Source organism: Rhinichthys klamathensis, unplaced genomic scaffold (genome assembly GCF_029890125.1).
Source record: "Rhinichthys klamathensis goyatoka isolate OS25496 unplaced genomic scaffold, OSU_Roscu_1.1 h1tg000022l_1, whole genome shotgun sequence".
Taxonomy (NCBI): domain Eukaryota; kingdom Metazoa; phylum Chordata; class Actinopteri; order Cypriniformes; family Leuciscidae; genus Rhinichthys; species Rhinichthys klamathensis.
This window is the reverse complement of record NW_026606573.1, coordinates 1,363,740-1,385,057: the sequence shown is the minus strand read 5'-3', so window position 1 is coordinate 1,385,057 and position 21,318 is coordinate 1,363,740. Positions and strand designations below refer to the sequence as shown.

The following is a 21,318-nucleotide window of genomic DNA, read 5'->3' as shown; positions in this document are numbered from 1 at the left end:
GAATAAGGGAACGTTTTGAGTAGTCTCTTCCAGAGGATTAGAATTCCAATCATTAATAACCTCCATCAATACTACTTTCACCATCTTAGCTCACCGTTTCCAAGCCAATCCCAACCCGTTTTTCACCCCATATTTGGTTCTGATCAATGAATTTGTGTTGGAAATTGATGCATTTAGGTCTGTTGAATATTTCCAAAACATCATATCTCCTTTACTTTTAGCCATGAATCTTTTCTAAGAAGGGAATGGAGCTTATGTGTCATATAAATGTAAAGAGAGCCAAAGAGTGCCAGAGGCGACTCTTTAGGCTCGATTGAAAAGGTACAAAGAGGGATGGGTTAATATACATCAGGTTTCATTTCGTTATGAATAAGTGAAAGTAAATACTGGTGAAATAAGTGAAAGGTAAAGCATGCAGTTATTTCACATTGAAGTGTGTATGCATTTAGAGTGATTCCTAGGTTAATTACAAGTATATGAGCATATACACAAATATGAGCATATCCATATCAATGTGCTTCCGACAAGCCTTACTTTTTGTTTATGAGCTGCAAGATATCCGTGCACTCGCTCAGCCCTGAGGAACGGTGCGCTGTGAACAGAGAACCTCACATCCAGAGTCCTGTCCCGCACCTCCACCAGACTGAAAATATTGACGTCGTCTGCCCCCACCGACAGCATGTCTGACAGGAAGTCACCCAGAAGCTCGTACCTGCTCTTCAGATTTCCACGACGTTCCATAAACTCTGTGGCGGAGATGTCTGTCAGAGACACAAACATACAAATGCACAACACATAAGGATAACAGAACCGTATAAATTTGAACTAAACTACAAGAACCCCAGAGCATGAAAAAAAAAAAAAACAGCACCATTTTTAATACAGAACTGAGATCCAGAGCTCATGAAAAATGCATGGTCACGTTTTCCCCTCGTCAGAACATCTCCTCGTCATTAAGTGAGGTTAGTACCTGTCAGTAGCTGTTTGCACAAACTCCATCTGACATTCCACGTCAAAATGTCTGGGGCAAGAGCTCAAACTACTGCATGCAGCAAGTCTTTGTCACTATGGTAATGGGTGCCTGTGCTTCACGGTCACGGTTCCCAGCACGTTATGATGAAGCTGGCCATGGCCTCTGAGCATTGTAGGCAAATTGTGACACTTCAGCAACCATCTGACCATCGATTTTCCTGTGCTGGAGGTGTGCTTTCCTTCTAACACCCAATGGACTATTCTAAATGGGATGCTTAGCCTACAGTTTGGGACTGTGCGGGTGGTTGAACGGTGGCCCCAGGGGAGATGTTAGACCGACTGAGAGAGATGCTGAGCTCAGTCTGTCCCCAGGCTGAGTCAGCGTCCCTTGGGGCCAGTGCTGGAGAGTGGCAGGGCTGTCATAACTCTTACTGACACTTCACAACTCACAAAGGCAGAAGGGCATGTTTGGGAAAATTGGGGGCGATTTTCCTATTTTAATGACAACAGTGACATGGAAAGATGGATTTGGACTCGCTGTCAGTAACTTTTCCGGGACCCCCTCACCCTCAAGAAATCATTGGAAACATAGGAGTTAATGTTGTGAGCATAAACAGGCAACAGAAAAGTAGTTCAGAATACGTGTGTGTGTAAGTTTCAGTTGTGTAATCTTATATGGACCTCAGAGGAGACAGCATATTTAAGTTGAATAAAAATGAGGGATGACATTACAGTCAGTACTACATAACATATTGTGGTGTTTTACTGAGGTTTTTGTTGTTCATTTTTTCAATTTATGGAAATGTGAATTTTCAATTTTGATAGCTAAATAATGACACCAGGTACACAACATATTGAAAGGACACTACCAATAATCGTTATGGCCTTTTTTATAATTGGCGTCAAATTACATGGTGTCTATTTGGACTAAAGTCTATAGCATAAGTTGTGTTTGTGTTTTGTTTTACTCTTGCAGCCCTATATTCTCCCTCTCACGACAGTCCTTCAGTTCACTGTGCACATAGCACAAATAATCATTAGTGCTTGAAGAGTGTCAATCATGGAGCTTTAGGTAGGGGCAAGGAAGGAAACCGTGATTAACTTGGGGGGGTGCAGGAAGGGTGGCTGTCTGCTCCCATCAGGAGCTGTGTGTGAAGAGGAGACTCATCATGACAGCTGGAAACAGCCTCACACCTGGCTTTGATCCAAGCCCAGATAAAACCTGCCCCCCTCCCCACAGGCATTAAGCAATGGATGTGCTTACCACTTTTTCTGGATGACACACACACACACACACACACACAATGTATATGGTATATGATACATAAACGGTACAAAATAAGAACTTACTAACTTTTTTTTAACAAATGATCAATCAATGGAGGTGCTGATCCTACAGGAAACCTGACATTACCAAGACGACATAAATTGTCATAAATATGTCATAAACATGACATAGCAGATTAATTATCAAACTTAAGAAACTTTATGGGTTAACATTACATTACACTGTCATGTGGTTGGTTTTGACATTGGCTGCCATGAGGCCATTATAACTGTGTGTCATGAAAATTTTTCTTGACCTCAACTACAGTGGTACAAATTGAATTTGTCATTAAAAGGTTATAATGGCCTAATGACAGCCAATGTCAAAACCAACTACCTGACAGTGTAATGTAATGTCAACCCATAAAGCTAAGTGGTTTCTTAAGTTCGATAATTAATCTGCTATGTCATGTTTATGACATATTTATGACAATTTGTGTTGTCTTGGTAATGTCAAGTTGTCATTACCAAGACACTGACAGGTTATGATGTATTGGTTTATATCAAGTTGTCATAACAAAGACATCTCAAACAATGTCATATTTGCATCCAAAATGTCATAATTGAGCGAATGACACTTAAAGCTCCTGTAGGTAACTTTTGAAAACATGTATTTGCTAAAACTGTCATTATGTCCTGACAGTAGAATATGAGACAGATAATCCGTGTAAAAATCAAGCTCTTCTGGCTCCTCCCAGTGGTCCTATTGCCATTTTCAAGAAATACACGCTCCCGGTCAGAAACAACCAATCAGAGCCAGGAGGAATGTCTTAGCAGTGTCAATCACGCTCGTGTACGCGCTGATCACACCCCTCTCTTGCACAGCGCGAGCGCCGGAGCGCGAGCCGTCGTTCAAACTCAAGATTGCCGGCGTGCTGCAGCTGTGCTTATGACGGAGAAACAACCTAAACTGCCAATTCTCGAGTGACACCTGCTCATAAAACAAAGAGGTAAAAGGAAAAAGACCGATGACGATAAACAAGCGAAAAAGAAAGAATTACACAGAGCCCATTGACTCGGTGTCAAAACTCTAGCCGCATAACATGTAGATAAAATGTCACGCACTCTGCTAAGCAACAATTGAAACCTGCTTATTCACTGGCTTGTCATGTTGCTGAAATAATGTACTAGCACACCTTATCTAGCATTATATATCGCTAGAATAATTACTTACATACTGTAACGTTAGTTACCGTTATATTAACGTTATCTTACTAGCTATTTATAACTTATAGAAAGAGTGCAACGTTATAAAGTTACATGTAGGCTATTGCAAAATACATAATGATTTGAGGACCAAGTTTGTAGTCAAAGTATGGGCAGGCCATAGTCAATGTAAAGCATATTATTGACGTTTAGTCCCTATTAGTGAATGTGCCATATAACTTTTTATCCGCCGGCCCTGTTTACTAGCCTGCGCGTTCACGACGGGCTCCGCTGTGGAGGACGAGCTGTGGAGGGAGGGCTGTAGCGCAGCAGAGAGTAAGGGGGTGGGACCTGTAAGTTGTGCTTGTTCAAATTTTCAGGCTAAGTCAACGTTTTCTCAAAACTCCCTACTGCAGCTTTAATGACAGTTGTCATAAACATGCATGAAACCTAGGCTCCCTCATGCTCATGCCATGTGTCATGTCATGATTATGAAGGTGTCATGTCAGTCTTATGCACACCCCTTCAAGTAAAGTGTTACCAAACTTTTTAATAAAATAGCTAAACATATTTACAAGGTAGATGTAAACAAAATATTAATAGGTCAATATAAGCCTTCTCATTAAATAATAAATTATTGTTTATTATTAGTGACACATTTGGGGAGTTTATATTCCAAACCTTTTTGAAAATACAGTATGAGAATTAACTGCACAATTGCTAGAAATGTTTTCCTTGGATATTATACAATTTGCATGCATACAAAATTTGTGGAAAAAGACTTTTTTTTTCAAGATGTTTCCAACTCTAACTTTGAACCAATTCTGTAGAATGGCCCATATAGCCTATTTGAACAGGATTTGTTTCCATTTATGTACTAAAAATGTGCTTTTGACTTTCATTTATATTTGGATTATATACAGTGTTTCCCCTACCATTGTTTTGGGGGGGCGGCCCGCCCCCCCAAAACGACCCCCCGCCCCCCCTAAAATGCTGACGAAATCCCGTCATAAAAAAGGAATTTACTGTATAATGCGGAATTTCACGGCATTTGTAAATTGTTTGAGGAATAAATAGAAAGCAGTTCAGTACACTTGAAATCAAATCGCGATGTAGACTAGTGTGTGTGAATATTAAACCACAAAGACAATTTAAATGCGAATCCTGCATGTTCTGTGCGAATGACTGGTGCAGCCGACGCGCAGTTTCATTTACCACACACACACACACACTGAAGCACGTGTGACGCTTGCGCTGTTTTTTGCCTATATTAAGACACAAATGCACGAACTTCCTCTCCAGGCTCTAGATCCACTCCGAAAGTCACTTCTTGAGCATTTAACCGCTTCATTTCAGAAAAACTTCATCATGACATAAACACACAGAAACTCAAAAGTTCTTCACGGCAACCCGTCAAAATAAAAGTTTGGTTTAACTTGACAGAAATATATTACTGTTGTACAGTAGAATAGGCTTTATGCCCAGCTGCACTACTTCCTGAACTTCAGCCAGCTCCTTGTTTCCTGTCTGACATTATTGGACAAACTGATTAACCCAGGTGTGTCTGGTATTTGTTACTGGTCAGGCACACCTGGATTAATCAGTTTGTCCAATAATGTCAGACAGGAAACAAGGAGCTGGCTGAAGTTCAGGGGCCTCATTTATAAACGTTGCGTACGCACAAAAGAAGGCGTACGCCGCTCTCTACGCAATAATTGGTATTTATAAAAAGCAAACTTGACGGTAAAATGTGCGGTCCTTCACGCAAGCTCTGACCCAGGCGTACGCACAAAAACGGGTGAAATGAGAAATGGCGACACCGTCGGCAGATGGAAGAAACACGTGAAAGTGTGTGAAACTGTAGACCGTTGTGTAATGGCAATACTGCCTCTCATAAATAACACGAAGACTTCACAAAGCAAGTCTTACAATTAACAGCCTACACGAACACCCGTTTGATCGATCTGCAACAGAAATGCAAATTAACACATATTTGCAAAAAGAAAAGTGAAATATGTTCTGCAATAATATTGGCATGTTATACAATTCATCCTCATAAATAAGATGGTAAACAGAACGAAATAATGTACAAAACTGATATTCTCGCCAATGTGTCCGTCAGGCGGAGCAGATATAGATGCAATTAGATAGATAGATAATTAGGGAGATAGATAGATAGATAGATAGATAGATAGATAGATAGATAGATAGATAGATAGATAGATAGATAGATAGATAGATAGATAGATAGATAGATAGATAGATAGATTATTTGTCCACTGGGGAAAGTTGTTTTCATAGTAAAAATGTCTTTATCAGCTACGGAATCATGGTATTCATGCATATGCCTTTAGTTTGTTTTATTTTTGATAAAATAACGTATGACGTATACTCAATCATTCAGAAAGCAAGAAATTACATTTGCGCTGAACTATTTCCCATTTCCAAGTAGATTATAACCGACATCTGTAGCTTGTCATTTCTTTTTTATCTCGGCCACAGTCCGAGGTTGTGAGGCTACAGCACTACGGCGTCTGCAACCTTTTGCCACTCAAGTGCCTTTTTGGCATTAGTAATGGCCACACTGTGCCCTCCAAACAACATTTTTCTCCTCTTTTCCACCTCGCCAACGATAACTTATACTTCACATTGAGTGAAGTTACGTTTTTTTTTATTTCCTCTCTATGTTTGCCATGATTTCGCAATCGATGAATATTAACTTATGGGCGTTTCACGGACTATTTATGGGCAACTATGGGCGTGACATGAAGCCGCAAAAGCTGCGCTACATTTATAATTGATTGTGATTTATTAAGGGAAAAATGCGTAGGATGTGCGTGCGCACGGTTTTATACATCTGAATATTTCTGTGCGTACGCACGTCCTATGTTTCATCCGTACGCCACTTCTGACGCAAATCCTACGCAAAGTTTTATAAATGAGGCCCCTGGAAGTAGTGCAGCTGTGCATAAAGCCTATTTAGATATCTCCCAATGTAATAATACTAACACTGATCCAAATAAATTATCATCAAAACTACATTTAAGGAATAATCCATGTTTTAATTTTAACAGTAAAGCTCATTGTGCAGCACGTTATTTGACAAAAAGTTTATTTAATTTCATATGATTGAAATTGATGATAAATTATCAAATTTGTGTTTTATGTCTTCATTTTATTACCAGAAAAAATACAACACAGAATTAGTGTGAACTTTTTTTTTCATATATTTTTTTAAATGTTGTATAAGTTTAATGATTCATAATACATGATTTCAATTAATTAGACATGCTTTTTGATTGCTAAAAAATTTACACCATATATCCATAACACGCCCGATCTGCAACAATACCCCCCCCCCCCCCCCACCCCCTGAAAAAAAATCCTAGGGGAAACACTGATATATATATATATATATATATATATATATATATTTCTTTTGTCCTCGCATTCTTTCTTGTGGTACTCTCTCAGTGACATACCTGACTGAAAGGCTCATTATGCAGCTTATTATGCAGGTCATTGTCTTCTCGGGTGTGAATCACAACATTATTCATGATCATTCACGCCCCCCACGCACATTGCCTTTCCAAACAAAAAGTGTCTTACAAAATTTAAATCAATGTATTGTTTTATGTGAATGATCAGGCAGGATGATTTTCAGATAATTTTGAAGCAAAAACTCTAGGTGACAACATCCATTAGTCAAAAGTCTAGTGGACGCATATTTAGTATGTGTTTTGTGGCCTTATTTCAGAAACTTTCATTTTTATAATTTTCAATAACCATGCATAAACATTATTCTCTCAAAAATACAAATATGTACATACATCTTGCTCACATATTATGGTAGCCCTGTTTGTGCTGAATAGAGTGTAATGACACCTTTGCCATTAATATGTTTATAAGCAACTGAAAAAAGCACAAATGTCAGGGCATGTCAAAACATCTCAAGGACCCCAAAAACACCTTAGACCCCAGAGGGTTAAGCTTTATTTACAACACTGTTCCGGAACAGTACAACACATTTTTTTGACTGTGTGCTGCGCATTTTTCGGAGGACTGTTTCCAGAACCTGGTAGAGTACAAGGCCGGCAGTGCACAAAGGCTGATTCTAAAAAGTGGGGCAAATCCATCTTTGCATGTACACTGTAAAAACTAAAGGTGCCTCAAATATCCTGTCGGACACTCAACGAACTTCAAAATGCAATTTAAGTGCCTCAAAGCTCTTTCTCTTATAGTAGGGCTACTGGAGGAGCATTGACCATCTTTGCGGTTCTTGCTGGAACTTATGGGATCCTTTAAGCACTTTGTATTCAGTTCAGAGGTTCTGGAGTCACCTTTTCACTACCACGAGACCTCAAAGTGCTTTGGGAGAAAATAGAGGAACTTGAATGCTATAAAAAGGTTATTGTAAGATCTTTTAACATTTAAGTGGTTACTGGAAGATCTCTTATGTTAACGCCAGCATCTGGAGGAACCCAATGGTTCTGTGAGGCCAGAATAAGATTATTATTATCCTATTATTATTATTATACTTAAGTTTAAAAAAAATAATGAATAAATTAGGTATACTTCTGATTCAGTATACATAGGCTTACATTTATTTAGTATAGTCCTATTTTATTGATTAATTTAAACCTTAAACAACAACAATAAAGAAGAAGAAGCAGCAGGAGGAGAAAAGTTTTATTCTGTCACGAAACTGCTGCTATTCCTCTGCTGTCATCGCTTCAGTGAACCTCACGCGCAACCCAGATCAGAACAGCTGATCATTGTAGCAACTACGAGAATGAACCAAACACAATTGAAGCTTTTAGATGATTGTTAATAAATAATCACACACAAGAGGCTTCACATTCCAGATTACCCCAGGCTCCAGAGTCTGCGACCAAAAGGACTTTTTATTGTTTAACTAAAGGAAGAACGTTGTCAATGTTTTATAATTTGGCAATACAGATCTGTTCAGAAATGGTGAAACAAGAGGCCCTAACAAGAAGTCACCTGACCCCTGCGACTAACAGACTACGTCTTTCTTAAGATCCAAGGTCCCATGACATGGGGACAAAACAGACTTCAGCAAGAATGACCTCAGACTGGAATGGCTTAAACCCCCCAAACTTTACACACTAACACTTTACATATCAAAATCCATAAAACTCATCCCAGAACAATTCTCGATGGACTTATAATCAAACATCATGCAACTACATAATTCTATGTTATATGTGTGTGCCTAATATGCTTAGATGCCATAACAATTCATAATTGTTATAAATAGTAGAGGTGTGAATGAAAGTGTGTCTTGCTTCCTGTCAGTATTCTTATAATGGTAATGTATTCTTGAATTCATGTAGTAATGTTCCTGTATTTTTTTTTAATAATAGTAATAATGTCTAAACTGTAACCTCTTGTTCTCTCCGCTAGTGCTGGAGAACTAGGAGATCACAGATAACCCATGATTTGCGATAAGAAGAAAATAGGTCCACCTCCTAAATTAAGCCAGTGTCTAATTGGCCAGAACCCATCCGGAAGGTTGGACAAACTTTGAGTTTAAAATCTTAGACCCGAACACAGAATCGTTCTCTTGCTCTTGTGTTCTTGCTCTCTGGTTCTCTGGGGCTCTTGCCCTCTCTTGTGCTCTTGCTCTCTCTCTCCATCGCTCTCTCCCTCGGGAAAGGTCTCGGCAGAACAACAAGCCGGGTGGAGCCGACGATGGTTATAGTAGCCATGTAGACGCATAGAGACAAATGACCCAAATCAAGATCAGGGTTAAAACAGATTTATTTAAGCCATCTAACTCGTCTCACCTTCCTTTCTTTTCCTTTGTTTTCTTTTCCGTTAAAATTCTCGGTTCTAAGTTAAGTTTTGCTGTAAAGTTTCGTTTAAACGTTTCGACTGCAACGCGCCTCCAACTTCAAAGACTTTCATCCATCCGGCAACACACCACGTGATTGGCTGCCCAAGATCTAGCAGGCACGAGGAGACCGCTAGCCAAGCAACGGACCCGGGAAACCCCTTTACACCGACAAAAGGAGAACCCCAAAGCAAACCGAAGACAAGCAAGTAGCCTTCAGACTCTTAACTGAACTGGTGCATTAATATAAAATTGAATAACCTGCCTAAGAAACGATAGAAGGGTTAAATCGATGATTGGTGGTTCGTTCAGGTCATGTCTTTTAAGTGCATAGAAACTTGGGATCTCACCATCTGACTCCTAAAACTCATTCTTCCTCACTCTCTGTCTTTCTGCAACTCGTATGAATGTGTGTGTGTGTGCGTGTGTGTGTTAGATATTAGTTTTATGTGTTAGGCTTATAATCAATAAGGTATTGTTTGTGTGCGTTAGATATTAGTTTTATGTGTTAGTCATAGGCTTATAATCAATAAAGTATTGTTTGTATTTGAAAAGAGAAGCATTACTTGTGTTATGTGCTTACAAATTTATTGTCTTGAACTGCGATCTAAGCTACTTATGCTTTTACCCTTGATTTATTTCTTAATTTAGCTGTTAGCTGGGAATTAGTCTTTCTTGCCCAGGAAGATATTATATTTCCTAGAATTAATAATTGTTTATGCTTTCCGTTCATTGGATGAACTGATTAAATGATCATACTATTGATTCTGCTACAGTAAATTCTGAAAATAATCAAATTATTAATTATTGATCATAATCCGTTATTATGAATAATAATTAGTTATATTTATACGGGCGTATAAACGCTACATCATCATCGGGTTTGAAAGTAACGGCTCCCCTCACCAAAGCTTCAGCTGTTTGTTGTTCGGTTTGTAAACTCGCCAAAGAAATATAAATACAGAGTCTACTCACTATATATATTCAAACACATACAAACTAAATAATTTTTTATTTATTTATCGTGTTTACCACTTATTGCACAGTATGTGGAATGAAGGTTTTAGCCGTGATGCTAACTAATCTAATGAACTAACGTTAACGTTAATGAACAAATGGAAATCATTATTGTCTTAGATTGTTTTAGTGATTCAATTCAATGTATTCTGTACAACTGTGTCTTCAAATTGCTGATATAACTAATTAATAGTTGATTCCTGCTGTCATCATTGGCGTTTGTTATGAATAACATGAGGATATAGTTAATGTTAGTTTGGTCTATTTTTATTTACTTGAGGTGCCCTGATTTTTTCAAATACTATTTTAAAGCCATTTAATGGTCAATAAATATTATGTTGTGAATGGATATAATCAGCTTTGTTCTTTTGTTTCCCCAGAACAACCACTGCATTTCTAAAATCATCTGAACATTTCAGAGGCAACATTGAATTACAGTAAGTTACCTGCACCACATGCAAGTAACTTACTTTATTACTATGAAGTTGTCTGTGTGAAATTGTATTGTTTGACTGTGTACTTGTGTTTTTTAATCAGTTATTCTCTGAGAATCTTCCCTCATGCTCTAAAATCTCATTCATGTTACTCAGATTATATTACAGGTTTGCTAGTGATGAAACTAAGTGATGAAACTATAAATAAATACAAAAAAATAAATAAAAAACAACAACAAACTCAGATTGTTTTTTAATGCCACACATAATCCTGGTTCAATTAGGGATTGTCAGAGATTATAAATATGACCAGTGTGTGTGTAAATACCTCTCCTAAGGCATTTGTGAAGGTATTTGTGAAGTCACAATAGGCTTTATGCCGAGCGTCACGTGACCAAACCGGAAAACGGGTCTCATTGCATCCGCTTGTCAGAGAAAGTGTTAACGGCCGTAAGAACTAACTACGATATCTATGGATTTTTAAGGTAATCAGCTAAAGTTCACTTTGTTTTTGGTGTTTTATGCTACTTAAATATCTAAACGTTAGTGTGAAGAAGAAAAATAAAAAAAACTTTTAAATATCAATCTGCACATGCGAGCAGGGCCGTGCACAGACCTTTTGAGGGGCATGTGCTGAAACTGAAAAAGGGCACCCCTTCCCATTTTTTTTATATCAAGATTATTTAGTAAGCCTACATAAAAGGAGGAAATGGTCACATCTTCATGACAAAAAAAAAAAAAAGAATAGTCTCAAAAGCTTTAGATTTATTCACTATTAATAACAACCATAATAATAATAATATAGATATACAAGGTTTTAGGGCTTCTTTAAACCTAATTACAACAGCAACCTTCTGTGAGCCATGCTTGAAGATGTTTATGACTTCACTGTGGCCATGAAGCTCTGAGAGTCTCTGGAGCAAAGGCTTCGGAGTTGGTTCTTAACCGGCTCAGGAACAGACGTGGCGTGAACAGTCTCTTTAATTAACCTAATTTTTGAAAAGAATCTGATTGCAAAAAAGAATTTGATGGCAAAAACTTGATACTGTGGAGGACCAATGTTGGTCTCTTGAAGGTCTCTTATTAAAATAAGCCAGCAATGAAAAAAATCATAAAATAGTGTGAAAAGTACAGTTGCAGTGAAAAGCATTTCTGAAGGATCACGTGACACTGAAGAGTACTGACCTGGAGTAAAGATGCTGAAAATTCAGCTTTGACCAAAGAAATAAATTAGGCTATATTTTAAAAAATATTCAAATCGAAAACAGTTATTTTAAATTGTACAAATATTTCACAATATTACTGTTTTTGCTTATTTTGGATCAAATAAATTAAGCCTTAGAATGAATTAAATCATGAATTACATTCTGCATGATAAAATATAAAGATTTAACAGTGATCTTCTGTAAAAAAATTTTTTTTTAAGTTACTACTACAATATTACTGTAGTAAAACCATGTTTTACTACATTTATACATGTGAGGACGACCGGAGAGTATAGAATAGCCTACTATATAGATTAAAAATTACATTGCGAATACGTGCATATAAACAGCCTTGAATTAACCTTAATTTAATATTATTACCATAACATGATTAAATGTTAATAAATTAAGTGTATCAGCAATCATAAATCAAAGAACACATTTCTTAGAAATATATGTTACCTCCTAGGCGACGAGGATCACTTTGTAGTTCCAGTACGAACAGCGCGGGGGCGCACCTGTGCTTATGATTTTCCTATGGAAACGGCGCCGGCGGCATCATTACATTTTCATCAACAGCTTACCAACTAGATTGTTATAGCTATATATAGGTGCTCAGTTTTTCCTGTTGTAAAATACATTTGGTCAAAATCGCATTTTATAAAAAATGAAATGCTACTGTATGCACAGGCTATTTAAGTGTAGGCTATAATGTATTGGCAATGACTATGGCAAATGCTAGCATAGCCCTCTCTCTCAGGTCCCACATATCTTAGTCAGACATCAAATAAATAAAATATGAGCTTTTATAGACGTGTTTAGTACTTATTCAAACAACAAGATCTTTGTTTACCCATGCAAAACTTCGTTCAGCTGCTGTCTGCTGTGCGGCCGCTGCGGAGCTTCAGTTGATTCAGTCACGATAGAGGGGGCGGAGTTATCAGCTTTACTGACAGTTTAAGATCAAACAAGATTTACACAAGCTCTTTTTAAGATCTTTCATTGGCTAAATATTTTCAAAACAGACAGATAGACTTAAAGGGTGACCAATAGCATTCATTTATATAAAAAAAAAAAAAAAAAAAAAAAAAAAAAAAACACCACCACCAAAAAAAGGGCACTTCGGCAAAAAGGGCATGTGCTCTGCACAGGTTGAGCCCTACCTGTGCACGTGCCTGCATGCGAGGGACATTGGTTATGCTCATTTTTGCTTGCTCCTTTTAAGTTATCTTGAGTAAAACCGCAAAAAAAATTCATGAAGCACATACAAAAGACCTGAATCGAAAGCGATGTGATCTGTTTTCCGGGTTGGTCACGTGATGCTCGGCATAAAGCCTATTAGCATTATATCACAGGTTTGGCGCCAATAAAGCTATGCATTTTTTCTTATACCTTAATCATTTGCATTTGAATATAAGACATTTGAACTAGGGCTGTTTTCGACTAAGGATTTTCATAGTCGAATCTGATTCGTTAGATTATGCCGTAGTCGACTGATAGTCGAACCTTTTTTTTTTTTTTAGATAGCAGCTAGACGTTCGGTTGAATAACTGTTCGTATGTTATAGGACAACTCGCTCTACGTTTATTTAAAATGAACAGCAAGACAACTAGAAGTGAATGTGCTTTCCATTAAATGAATCCTTAACACAAAAAAAAAACATTGCAATGAACGTGCTTTGTTTTAAATAAATCACACACAGTAAACAAAACCTGAACTTTGAAATTTAGATGCGCAAACTGCGTGCCGGTGCGGTGAGACGTAGCCTACATGCTCGGGCAGATTCGGCTTGAAGTCGTTCATCCTCGGATGCGGCGTCGCGTGCGCTGTTACAAAAAAAAGCTGTGCACACAGCCAAGCGAAATGGGGTCTTGCGCACCCAACGCGTCATTTTTTTTGCCGTCCGCACCTTCGCGCTCGTGCGGACGCGTCGAGTATAAACAAGGCTTTAGGCCGGAGACACACTGGCTGCGTGGCGTGAGCGTCTCAGCTGCGTGGCGTGTCCGTTTTTATTTCGGCTCCCATGTTAACAGGTTAGAGCTTGCACACGCGGAAAACGCGTGCATGCTAGAAATAGAACCGACGCCTATTTTTCACGCGACACGCAAGCGTGTTGGAAGCGTTTGCAGGCAAAATAGTATAGGAAAAGATGTTTATATGTCATTTTGTACACGAATACATATTAATAAATTACATTTTGATGTTTGAAAATCTAGGTTTTGACATAAATTCAGATATAAATGTCTTTTTTTTAATCCCATTATTTTTGTCTATATAATTTCATGTCATTTTATTTTTTAAACAGTCGAGTCCTGGTGTCCACTACAGAGGTCATAGCATATGAATAAAATATAGCCTATATATATATATATATTCATTTGTTTCTAATGCTCTTAACAATGTGATTACATGAAAAAAAAAAAAAAAAATCTTTGAAAAAAACTTTCTGGGCCTCAGGAGGATATAAAGTTAGGATAGGCTACAATAACATCGTAGTGTGTCTTCTGAGTGACGGTCCAACATCAGGTAGGCTAAATATAGGCTCTTTAAAGCTACACAAAATTTGTAAATGTTATTGAAATAAACAGACAGCCGCATGTTTCCCTATTTTTCGAATTTTGGAAGATGCGTGATAAAAGTTGAAATTGTTGTCGTAAAGGCAAGAGCAACAGTAATCCAAATGTAGACTGGTCTGTCGGCGCCCTCCCTAATGTCACATATAGCGAATACGTATTCGTGTACGCCACGCAGCGCCGCGTCAGACACGCTTCTGGTGTGCAAAGACACAGAAAACGCGACGCAGCTGACACGCAACAGAAACGCCACGCTCACGCCACGCAGCCAGTGTGTCTCCGGCCTAACTCCGTGTCAGCGCGCGCTCTGATCGGTAAAGGTGCACAGACCTCTCCCGAATCATCTCCAGCACTCAGCCTCCGATCGCACCACTAACTCCGCCTCCGTTTCCCTCGTAAGATGATATTAGTATTTAAACATTCTCTATGATAAAAAAATGTTTGTAAAAAATATTTTAATAGCACGGTTTTGGCGGTTATAGAGTTCTAATGACGGTGTTCAACTATAACCGTCGGTCTCACGGTTATATAATAACATCCCCTCATAACACTTGCCTACTATTCGACTATGAGGTTCATAGTCGAATCAGACCTCTCCGAATCGAATCGTCGAATCCTCGACTATTAGAAGTCAGCCCTAATTTGAACTATGAATTATAACTTCAAGTTGAGTCTTTTTAGTAAAAAAAAAGCTATTATGGCTTCAGAAGACTTAAAGCTGAAGTCGGCAAGTCTGGCAGATTGAGTGGACTTACACAATTTTGAATGTTTACAACTATCATGGCCCTCCCCCACTATCAACTAATACCCTCCCACTGTGACCGAGTTCATGCTCGTCAGTGCGTGTGCACTAGATTTTCAGTGAACGCGCCCGTCTCATCAGCATCCATCAACACCATGGATTATTTGGAGGTATGCTGTCCTGGCTAATCTACCGATAGATTGCAATTGCTAACGTCATACTCTAAATGAGCTTACTTGATTTTCCGCCATCACTCTTCGTTACTGCGCGAACTTCCGCGAACTTCAGGCGTGTGCATGTGATTGTAACGTGCGTGAGGGGTGGTGTGTGCCCGATCTGTGATGTGTCAGATCTCACACCCCCCTGCGCTGATTGGACCCGATGAACCGGGAGCTGTGGATTTTTGCAAAACAAATAACACGCTCCAGGTGGAGTTAGAAGCTCGGGTTTTTTCCTAAAACCACTTTATTTATGTTGTTCTGTCGGATTATAGTGTCGATTTCACTGAATATGATCAAAAAAATGTTGCCGACGGCAGCTTTAAGGCCATTGCACACTGAGTCCGAAATTCGCATCCGAAATTTTCGCACTTAAAAAAACAATTCGACCTCAAAGTTATGTCAATCACGCTTGCACACCGCCTCCGAAACTTTCGTCCGTCATAAAAAAATTCGGATCGGGTTCGATTTTTTGCGTTTTTCGCATCCACAGCCAGCATTTTGAGAGGTTTTTTGACAATTCAGGGCCGGGAGAGCTCGTTCCGCACATCATTGCACATGCGCAGTCCTTTCAGTTTCGGTTTTCAATTCGATCAAGTGTTTATGTTCTCTCGATCGGATTAGAAAAGGAATAAACCTCCCCTTTCAGATCGAAATTTCGGATCGATTAAGGTGTGATTGAGCAGCCATTTCGATAACGAATGTATTATTTGGGTACAATATAGGCATATAACCTGTAGCCTATACAGCTGTTCTGTCTGCTTTCACCGGGCCGCGCGTGTGCCTGTGTGTGTGTGTGTCCATACCTGCTTAGACATACTGCCAGTCTCTGTTCAGGATCGATTGGTTCACATAAATTGGTGGTATTCTTTTTAAAATGTGGCTCCAGAATCGCTAGCAAAGCATCAAACTGTTCCACTGACATTCTGAAGTAAATTTTGAATCGCTCTGGATAAATTCGCAACTCCTTGATAAGGAAGTGGAACTCTCCTTCCTCTCGGCGCAATTTCAGGATTGGATGGACCCAAAATTTTCTCTTTATTCTCATTTCAATAAGATAGAGGGCAACAAAATCATCCTTACTGCTTGAAGAATCCATTTTGTATTTTTGTGCGTTTTTTTCCGCAAAGGTTTAATAAATACACATCGGACTCAGTGTGCAAGGTTTCTGTGCGTGACGAATTTTTAGGCTGACGAACACGAAAAAACGCATACGAAAATTTCGGACTCAGTGTGCAATAACCTTTACAACACAACTCATAACACATGAGTTGTGGACTGCATTTTAATTTTTAAAATTTTCATACTTTTAGGATCTTTTCTGGGACATTTTTGGAGCTTAACAGAATATAAATTTTTACATAAATTGTTGCATTTAATTGACCTAGACAATAAGAATGGTTTCATGAATGATTTACACAATTTTGTTCTGCTTGTGTTTCATGCAGTGAAAGCGAACAGTGACTGCGGTTGCATTATGGCCGAGATCTGCTTTTGGGTTCCACGGACTAAGTCAAATAGGTTAGGAATGTCACAAGGCTGAGGAAATTATTTTACGTTCACAACTATCACTTTAATAACATTACTTACAGTATTTTTTGTTCTTTGCAGGGACCTTGGTAAGCTGAAATACAAGTTTGAACAAGAATAAAAATCCTCCTGTAGACCTGAAAATCATTGAAGTGCATGGACCATCCACCAGAAAAGAGGAAAAACAAACAGAAAATGAAGCTGCTGCATCTTTTCACTTTTCTAACTTAAGTACCTCACATGTCCCTTGTGAAGATTTTATTATTGATTGCATCTTATGTAGCAGCGAGTAAAGGTGCGGTCACATTTGTGAATTTTGTGAAAAACACAGGCAAAAATGTCCATTGACCATTGTCATCAGTGTAGCGACGAGCACAGCTCACACAGGAGTCACTTCCAAGCAGCTTTCTGTTGGTCAAACACAGCGAATTCCACTTGGTCCCATAGTGATATTTTTGACCACACACAAAATTGCTGATCGTGTGGATTCTTATTGAAATGACTGAAAATTCACAGAACAACAGATAATTTTACCGCATCTTAACCATCTATCTTGTTTCTAGTGAGAATACTCAACAACCCTTTATGAGCACTGTTGATTCAAGTCACACATTTAAGCTTTTCAAAAGCCATAGTGTTCATTACAGTCTCCAGTCTCACGGCATCCCAGGCTTCAATATTTTACGATTCAAAATAGCTGAATAACTAACTATCTGAGATTTCAGTTTAGAGATAAAAGTTAGGATCATCATTTTCAGGAATATTACAGCACAATATATATTAGCACCGTTTGTGGTTTGTTTTTGGCATCTGATAGAGCTTTTGGATTTGGAAACAGTGACATCAGACTTAACCAGCTTTACACAACTTAACTTAAGTGAAGATGCACTTTTTTTTTAACATTGATTTATTAAATGGAACATCTGTGTTTCCATGCATTTTGTTGAGATGTCTTTTCTTGTATACCCTATTGTATATACTGTACATTGTTGATTATTCATGTTGCTTATGTATTATACTATTTGTTTGTGTATTCTATTCATTGATATTAATCTATTACAAGCTTCTTTTCCCAAGTGCATGGAAGTGTATGAATTAAAATGGATCTAAAATATGTAATAAACAATTCTTATTTTGTATTTGGTTCAGTTTTTTTATTATAATAGAAGTTAATGCTAACCATAGTAACAACATGAAATAATAATAAATAAATAAAAATTGGTTCCTGGAGGCACCCAAAGCGGTTCCACACAGTGCCTAATATAAGAGTTCCTCAGGAAACCTGTGTGGTTCCTCAGAGAACCGCCCCTTTTTAAAGGGTACCTAGAGGATCTACAGATGGTTCCGCCGGTGTGACAAAGTGAAGAACCCCAAAAGGTTCCTCCAGGTACCTTTTCTTTTTACAGTGTACATTCTGGCGCTTCTGACTCACACAGCCTGTAAGTATGTTTTCCTATTTTAAGAATTTGCTACTGACTAGTCAAACACAAGTTTTGAGCAGTATCGAGCAGCGCTTGCTTGTAAACACATTACATTAAACCAAATACACAAAATAATATTCTTTTAAGAACCATCATATGACCCCTTTAACTATTTTTTTAATGAGAAAATGTTCTTATTTTCGAGCAATAACAGATAAACATCCATCCATTCATCCATCCATCCATCCATCCATCCATCCATCCATCCATCCATCCATCCATCCATCCATCCATCCATATATCTATCTATCTATACACACACACACAAATAGATGCTTTTATAATGCAGTGAAAACCACCCTGAGACAAAGCACCAAAGAGAGTATGTATACTCATAAATAAATGGAAATACACAGAGAAGTACACCACACACACAGCTTAAATCAGAAGTTTAGCTGCGGCTTGGGGAACAGTGTGGTGGTCAATATGTCTTTGTGAATCTGTGAGCTAATCCCACCAAAATAAGGCCAATATATTTCCAAATTTTATTTTTATTGATACCACAAAGTCCCGTAGGGGTGGAAATCTCAGGGTTAAGGGAGATGAGGATCAAAACATATTTTAAATTTTTTATAGATGAGTTCAAACTGGCTTAGCTTCCAAAAGCCTCAAAAGTTCAAATTCAAAAAGCTTTTCAAGTTGTGTGTCCTGCAGAATGTGGGAGTTTATGTATAAATGTCTGTGTGTGTGCACTGTTTGTTTACAGGCAGAGCAGAGGTTATGGGAATAAGCTTGTGTGAGTTAATGCGCGCATGTTTGGTTATCTCCAAGAGCTAGGATGGGTGTCTAAAGAACTTCTCCACATACTTTTCCTCATATTTTACTTTACAATCAGTTCACTTTCCAAGATTCACAGAGCAAGCTATAACCTCAAAGAAGCAGCATTAAACAGGCCTTACGACTCTCCATTGCCTTTAACATTTGTTCCTGAAATCGGATTTCAAATGTCAAGGAGGCAGTAAATAGTACTAAAGTCGAACTTTCAGTTAGCCTAGAATTCAACGCATGTTTAGACAGGGCTCTAGGGAAATAAACCGCTTCATTATAATTTTTACCTTAATACTGACTGATATATAAATATATATATATATATATAGCGAGAGAGAGAGAGAGAGAGAGAGAGAGAGAGAGAGAGAGTGAAATAATGTGAGCAAACTTGCATTTAAATACATTTATGTATAGTTTGTTTGGGAGCAGAGCATGCTCTTGAGGCGGTTGACTGTGCTCATTGTGAGCGGCTGCCGCTGACAACGCTCCGCACCCGCCAGGCACTCTTCGAGGAGGGTGCCCAGGCTCACGTTCCCCGCGGTCCCGGCCCCAATGCTGAGTGGAGTGGAGAGCCTCTGCCGAGGCAGAGTGGCATTGCAATCGTGGGGTTTGCTCTCGTAGAGGGGTTAGAGACAGGCTCATTCTTTTCTCTTCATTCACCTGCGGGACGCACTGTGGTTTATTCTGCCCAGTGTGAGAGTCCTGGTTTTACAGCTGGAATTGTATCATTCCAAAGAAGGACAGGGGGTTGAGTCCAATTTTAGATCTGCGCCTTTTAAATTGCTCAGTCAAAAGATTAAAGTTCAAGATGTTGACATTGAAGAAAATTGTGGCTCAATTCAGGTCAGAGGACTGGTTTGTCACTATAGATCTCAAGGACGCATACTTGCACATATCTATCTTTCCTAAACACAGTTCCTCAGGTGCCCTTTTTAGGGGGCAAAGCGTACCAGTATTGTGTTCTTCCTTTCGGCCTAGCATTGACACCACAAACTTACATGAAATGCATGGATTTAGCGCTGGCTCCTCTGCGACTCTAGGGCATTCGCGTATTAAACTATATAGACAATTGTTTGATTTTAGCTCAGTCAGAGCAGATGGTGGCTTGGCATTGAGATGTAGTTCTCGGCCATATGAAAGAATTGGGGTTAAGGCTGTAGAAGAGTGTTCTTTCTCCAGTACAGAGAACCAATTTTCTAGGCGTGGTATGGGATTCAACGATGATTCAGGCACGTCTTTCTCCTGCTCGTATCGATTCCATTCTTGCAGCCTTGAACAAGATAAAGCCAGGCTTGAGACTGTGGGGTCTGATTGCAGCTGAACCCAACATGATACCTTTAGGCTTACTGTACATGAGACTCTTGCAGTGGTGGCTCAAGACCAAGGGGTTTTCCATGAGGGGCAACCCATTCCACATGATCAAGGTTATGCAGATGACTTCATTCCTTGGTCATGTGGAGGACATCTTGTTTCTTGTCCCAAGTTTATCTGGAGGAAATTCGGCCGGGCGGAAGTTGATCTGTTTGAGTCTCAAGAAACGAGACACTGTCTTCTATGGTTCTCCTGCACGCATCCAGCCACGCTGGGGTTGCCTATGACGTTCCGTCACACCATTGGACTGATTTCACACATGCTTGAAGACGGTCATGCAGAAGCATTCCCAAAGCACTGTAACATCTGACGCAGCGTCTAGTTCCCTTTTCAGGGAACCATGGTTACAGTCATAACCTGAGATGTTCTTTAAAGGGTCACTCCACCCATTTCAACATTAATCTTTATTGAAAGTGGGTTATATATGTAGTCGAAATGTAAAAGAAATTTTAAATTTGGTGCCCTCTTGACCGAGAAAAGACAGAAAATAACTTTGGGGCGCATTTGTATGTAAGACAACAACTCCCACAATGCACCATGTTGCACAGCTCCGCAAGCCACTCCCACTAATCCAGAACAGCGCAAACATCAGAGAAATCGCTCTTCCGTCTACAAGAAGGCTAGCTGCCAAATGAGTTTAAAATTCATTTCACAAAAAATGTCTAGTTAGTTGTGGCG

The 21,318-nt window shown here is 38.9% G+C and overlaps 1 protein-coding gene across 3 annotated transcripts in view; it reads right to left on the bottom strand.

Annotated features, from left to right (window-relative positions):
* The window catches only part of si:ch211-186j3.6 (neural-cadherin), a 380,887-nt gene that overhangs the window by 65,475 nt on the left and 294,094 nt on the right, over positions 1-21,318 (bottom strand). For all 3 annotated transcript variants that reach the window (XM_056242529.1, XM_056242538.1, XM_056242521.1), the window contains exon 21: positions 535-761. In XM_056242529.1, coding sequence (XP_056098504.1) covers positions 535-761 — 227 coding nt within the window. The remainder of the gene's footprint in view (positions 1-534; positions 762-21,318) is intronic.